At 57.3% G+C, this 5,726-nt stretch overlaps 1 protein-coding gene across 3 annotated transcripts; it reads left to right on the forward strand.

The window, feature by feature from the left end:
* The first annotated feature begins 226 nt into the window (after window positions 1–226).
* On the forward strand, window positions 227–5,447 carry IRX2 (iroquois homeobox 2). 3 transcript variants are annotated; one of them, XM_049861101.1, is made up of 5 exons: window positions 227–645; window positions 1,954–2,359; window positions 2,664–3,371; window positions 4,136–4,208; window positions 4,849–5,447. In XM_049861101.1, exons 1-4 carry the CDS (start codon window positions 400–402, stop codon window positions 4,183–4,185), a joined length of 1,410 nt encoding a protein of 469 aa, XP_049717058.1. In that variant the 5' UTR covers window positions 227–399; the 3' UTR covers window positions 4,186–4,208; window positions 4,849–5,447. The 3 variants fall into 3 exon arrangements, with proteins under 3 accessions (XP_049717058.1, XP_049717065.1, XP_049717050.1); XM_049861108.1 differs by having other exon boundaries at window positions 5,126–5,445; XM_049861093.1 differs by having other exon boundaries at window positions 228–645; window positions 4,136–5,447.
* The last annotated feature ends 279 nt before the right edge of the window (window positions 5,448–5,726 follow it).

Raw genomic sequence — 5,726 nt, forward strand, 5'->3', positions numbered from 1 at the left:
CACAAAAGCCTGGCGTTCCTCCCCGCTCCCTACAGCCCCTCCCCCGCCAGCGTCCCCGCCCCTCCCCCGGCCGCGGCCCAGCGGCGAGAGCGGGCGGAGCAGGGAGGGGGCGGGCGCCCGAATATGCAGATGAGCGCTTGACGGACAGCTCGGCGTTCCAATGTCCCTCGGAAACTCGAGCGCTCCTTCCTCAACTCCTCACTCCTGACTCCGCACTCCCCCAAACCCCGACCGCCGGTCTGGCGCGCGGTTGCGCCCACCGGCTCCGCGCCGCTGCCGCCCCGCTGCTGCCCGGCCCGCCTCGCCCGCTGCCCCGCGCCCGGGCCGGCCGTGGATGGAGGGCGCCGCGCGCCCTGCCCGCCGCTCGCCGTGACGCGGGCTCCGCGCCCCGCGCCCACCATGTCTTATCCGCAGGGCTACCTGTACCAGGCGCCCGGCTCGCTGGCGCTCTACTCGTGCCCCGCGTACGGCGCGTCGGCGCTGGCGGCGCCGCGCAGCGAGGAGCTGGCGCGCTCGGCATCGGGCTCGGCCTTCAGCCCCTACCCGGGCTCCGCGGCCTTCACGGCGCAGGCGGCCACGGGCTTCGGCAGCCCGCTGCAGTACTCGGTCGACGCGGCCGCCGCCGCCGGCTTCCCGTCCTACATGGTAACCGCGCGGCGCCGGCCCGCCGGGCGGGGAGCGGGACGCGGGGACGCGCGGGGGGCCGGGGCGTGAGGACCGATTGAGTGAGCGGGATCCCGGGCGGGAGCAGGGACCGGCGCTGGAAGCAGCACGGTAGCTGGGGACGATCGGGAGTCAGGGCTGGGACTCACGGCCCGGCTGCTGCGCCTGGGCTCCTGGGCATTTTCCCAAAGAGCCTGGAAAGTGCGACTCGGCCGGGGCTGGGGTCTGTCGTGAGTTCTCCTCGTAGTTCACCAGCTGCAGCTTGGCGAGGGGGCCTGAGCGAGCCGAGGGCACGCCGGTGTCTACGCGGGGCCCGAGGGCCGGCTCCACCCGGGTCTTGGGGCAGCCGCGGACGGCTTGCATTTACTTTCGGGGCTTGGGGCGGCGGGGTACCAGGTTTCGGGGCGGGAGCGTAACATCCGGCGGCGGCGCTGGAGGCAGCGGAACTCCGGTCCCAGGCCGGCGCTCCAGTTCCTCGGACCTCATCTCTATGGTGGGCCTTGATCTCGAGAAACGTGCTGCCAGCCAAATGCCCCCTCTACTCGCCTCGCGAGCAGCTCCTGCTCTGGACCCGGGGTCGGCCTGCACCCCTCGCGGGTCTGCAGCTGGGCCCGGCAGCCGCGAAGAGGACTTCGGGCGACCGAGGCCATTGGGAGGGGGGTGTCGCTGCTGCCCGCCCTCGGTGGAATTCCAGGGCTGTAACTGAGGAGCTAGGGCTTTGAGGAAGACTGCAAATGTCTCGAATTTAAACGTTAAAGGCTGAATTAAAATGCTAATTACCGCGTATTTGAAGAATTCGAAACGGTGACTGGCTTCTGAGTTGCAAATTGGATTTGCGGAGCTTTAGAGCAGTGAATGGCGGAGCGGGGGCTCCGGGGTGTTTTTTTAACCATATAAGGGCGAGTGAGGGGGAGCCGGGGGGGGGGGGGGCGGGGGAGCAGCAGCACTTGAAGGATCGGGGGAAATTTAGATATCAAGAAACTACCTGTAGGCCTGTGTGCGCGCGTGTGTTTGTGTCTGCGCGACTCAGGGCCAATTAGGGGAAGATATGTCATTTTATGGAAGTGAAATAGTTCAAATGTTCAAGAATTAAACTTGAGCACTTTTCGGACGAACTGCTGGCCCTAAATTACCCGCTGTGTTTTTCCAGCTCTTTTGCTGTGGGAAGCTCTGCCCCAGTGTGGGAGACCCACCGTGGGAAAAACGGCTGCGTGCCGGCTAGGGGTCGCATCTGGCTAACGCCTGGCGGGTTACCGCGCGCCCCACTCATCAAGTTCTTGTCGATTCTAGGGCGCGCCCTACGACGCGCATACGACCGGGATGACGGGCGCCATCAGCTACCACCCGTATGGCAGCGCGGCCTACCCGTACCAACTCAATGACCCGGCGTACCGCAAGAACGCCACGCGGGACGCCACGGCCACACTCAAGGCCTGGCTCAACGAGCACCGCAAGAACCCTTACCCCACCAAGGGCGAGAAGATCATGCTGGCCATCATCACCAAGATGACCCTCACGCAGGTCTCCACCTGGTTTGCCAACGCGCGCCGGCGCCTCAAGAAGGAGAACAAGATGACGTGGGCCCCGAGGAACAAAAGCGAGGATGAGGACGAGGACGAGGGCGACGGGTCGAGGAGCAAGGAGGAGAGTCCCGACAAGGCACAGGAGGGCACCGAAACCTCGGCGGAGGACGAAGGTGAGTGGGGCGACGGCCGGCGCGGGGTTCCGGGGGGCTTTCATCCCAGGCGGTCGCAGAGTTGAGGTATTGAGAGCGCTGCCCGCCCCCCCCGCCCCCCCCCCCCCCGGCACACAGGTCAGGCCTGGAGATTGGCCGCCGGCACCGTAGGGGCCCATGGGGGTGCTTCCCCCAATACGTTGCTGAGGTTGGGGCGAGGTCAGGGATCCTGCGGGGCGGACTTGGTACCCCGGGACATGGGGCAGAGGGGCCGCGGTGCCCCGGCTGTCCCCGCGCGTCACCGACCGTGCCCGCGCCCCCGCAGGGATCAGCCTGCATGTCGACTCTCTCACGGATCATTCGTGCTCCGCCGAGTCGGACGGGGAGAAACTGCCTTGCCGCGCCGGGGATCCCCTGTGCGAATCGGGCTCGGAGTGCAAGGACAAATACGACGACCTGGAGGACGAAGAGGATGAAGACGAGGAGGGCGAGCGGGACCTGGCGCCACCCAAGCCTGTGACCTCGTCGCCGCTGACCGGCGTGGAGGCGCCGCTGCTGAGCCCTCCCCCGGAGGCCGCTCCACGCAGTGGCAGCAAGGCGCCGCTGGGCAGCCGGACGTCGCCGGGCGCGCCACCGCCCGCCAGCAAGCCCAAGCTGTGGTCGCTGGCGGAGATCGCCACGTCGGACCTCAAGCAGCCCAGCCTGGGCCCGAGCTGCGGGCCACCAGGGCTGCCCGCGGCTGCGGCGCCCGCTTCGTCAGGGGCGCCGCCGGGCGGCTCTCCCTACTCTGCCTCGCCGCTGCTCGGCCGCCACCTCTACTACACGTCGCCCTTCTATGGCAACTACACAAACTATGGGAACTTGAACGCGGCGCTGCAGGGCCAGGGACTCCTGCGTTACAACTCGGCGGCCACGACCCCCGGCGAGGCGCTACACGCCGCACCCAAGGCGGGCAGCGACGCGGGCAAGGCGGGCGCACACTCGCTTGAGGCCCACTACCGGCCCCCAGGCGGCGGCTACGAGCCCAAGAAAGGTAGGCAGCCGGGGCCCCTGGGAGTCCTCAGAGAAGGTAAGCGGATTCGCATCCGGAGAGCCCGGGAGGGGGGCATTTGTATGACAGAAGGAACCCATATCACGAAAAGAAGAAGAATAAAAAAATCGAAAAAGCCAGGCATTTGACATAGGGGCATGGGGTGGTGGTGAGGGTGAAGCCAAAAGGGGAGGCCGGGGATGGTTTTGGCCTATTTCAGAAACTGAGACATAACCCGTTATTTACTTTTTATTTCACTTTTTATCAGTTATCATTACTGGTGTTATTATTATCACCGTGGCGGGTTGAGTTTTAGTCAACTGTAAATTGCCACAAAATGCAAATTACAGCCTGTAGCCCTGCTGATTAAGTTTAAGGTTATGCATGTTTTGTTGGTTAAGTAGAATCACAGCTGAGTCCCTTTTTCTACCTCTGGCTGGAAGGAAACAAAACAGTCTCCGAGTTCCCAAAGGCATTACTTGTTCAGCACGTTAAATGAGAGCGTTTTTGCTTTCTCTGCTCTTTTCCATATTGCCTCTGTTGCATATAATCCAGCTTTGAGCTGAGACTACCTTACAAGGGACTTTAAGGGGGAAAAGAAAATAAATAGAAACTGCTGAAATTAACCTTCAGATAGTGGTGCTGGAGAAAGCCGAGGATCCCAAACCGTTTGCTGGTATAGGGAGCCAGTGTGCGGGGTGCTGTGCGTGGTGGCTTGGAGGCAGCTGGCTCTGCTGGTTCTGACTAACTGCCCCCTCCCCTGACAGATGCCAGCGAGGGCTGCACGGTTGGCGGGGGTGTCCAGCCCTACCTATAGAAGGCCGGTGCGCAGCAGTGCAAGTAAGTGGGCCCTTGCCGATGACCTCCAGGAGCAATTCCGCTGTAAACTTGCTTAATGTGTGTTTCCTGCTTTTTGTCACGGGGTTGGAGGACGGAGCTTTGCAATCTTCTCTGGTCTTGTTTTTCTTTAAGGAGAGTATCTGTTCTATTTTATAGATTCTCTGTTTCTCTCAAGTTCTTTTTTTGAAGGATCACTCCTTACCGGAAATATATTAACACCACTGCTGTTGTTTCCTCTCTGAGAAAAAAGAAATTATGAAAACCTGGGCATTTGTATGCAATTTAGAACCATTTTCACTTTACTAGACACATAATAGACATCTGTTTTGATGAGCTAGTGCTACTGAGACTTTGGGCATCAAGACTCTTATTAATGATGGCTGCAGAGTAAGACTGAGGAGACACCGAGAAGCGTTAGCCTTTCTTTTGTCAGGCAGATGGACTAGATAGGACACTGTGGTTCACCTGGCTCAAAGCAGTGTCTCCCAATATACTCTACTACTAGGCAAAACTACTAAGCACAGGTCTTGAAGATGGGGAAGAGGCGGAACCCTTTCAGATCGGCTCATTTTTATGTTGTGATGGTGTTGGTGTGGAACTGAAGGATTTGGGATGATTTGGTTTTTTCCTTGGTCCACAGGTAGGTGTCACAATTGCTTTGAAAAAAACAAAACAAAACAAAAAGTCAGCAAGCCAGCTTACCAAGCTAATAAATATACAGATATAAAAACCAGACCTCTCAGTCCGGATTGCATCTTGTGCCACTGTGAGTGAAAAGAATCCACAGAGCAGTACCACACCGTAGACTCTAATGATCAGAACAGACTTTTGTTGGGCCTGTGTGAATTTGTTGGCTTAGTATAGCTTCTCCAATGTATGTGTGACTTTTGCAAACAATCTGTTTTTTTTTCCCTCAGGATATCTTGATCACTTCATTGCCACGGCATATATTCTATAGGTGTGATAGGATTGACTGTAAAATTTATTTGTAAAAGATGTACACAGTAGAAATAATAAAATGTGATTGAAGAACTTGAGTACTTAAGAAGTGGAAACAAATTTGATATTTATTTTTATAATGATATAAAGCTTCTAGTAATTTATGCAAGTTGTATTGCAACGGAATCTAAACTTTTTGTAAATAAATTCTGCCTGGTTTTTATTTGAACATTGCTGGTTATACAATCTTTGTTGGTTGTTTAACAAGAATTCTTTACTAATTTATATCTTAAATTGTAAATAAAAACACTAGTCTCCAATAATATGGTGTTTGGGGCTCATTTTTCCTGGAAGAGCAATTTGGGTAAGGAGCCCTTATTCTAGTCCCCTGGGTGGGGTGGTCTGACCTCAGGCCTTTCTTTGAAAATATGTGAAATGATCTCTCCCTTCTCCCTCTCACAAAAAAGGCAGATGGAGGAAAAATGCGCGGTAAGGAGATACAGAATGTTCTAGATCATTTAAATACAAATGCGTTGCCAAAAAAAATAAGTGTTTGTGCTCTGAATATGCAGATTACTT

The sequence above is a fragment of the Elephas maximus genome, chromosome 2 (genome assembly GCF_024166365.1).
Source record: "Elephas maximus indicus isolate mEleMax1 chromosome 2, mEleMax1 primary haplotype, whole genome shotgun sequence".
Taxonomy (NCBI): domain Eukaryota; kingdom Metazoa; phylum Chordata; class Mammalia; order Proboscidea; family Elephantidae; genus Elephas; species Elephas maximus.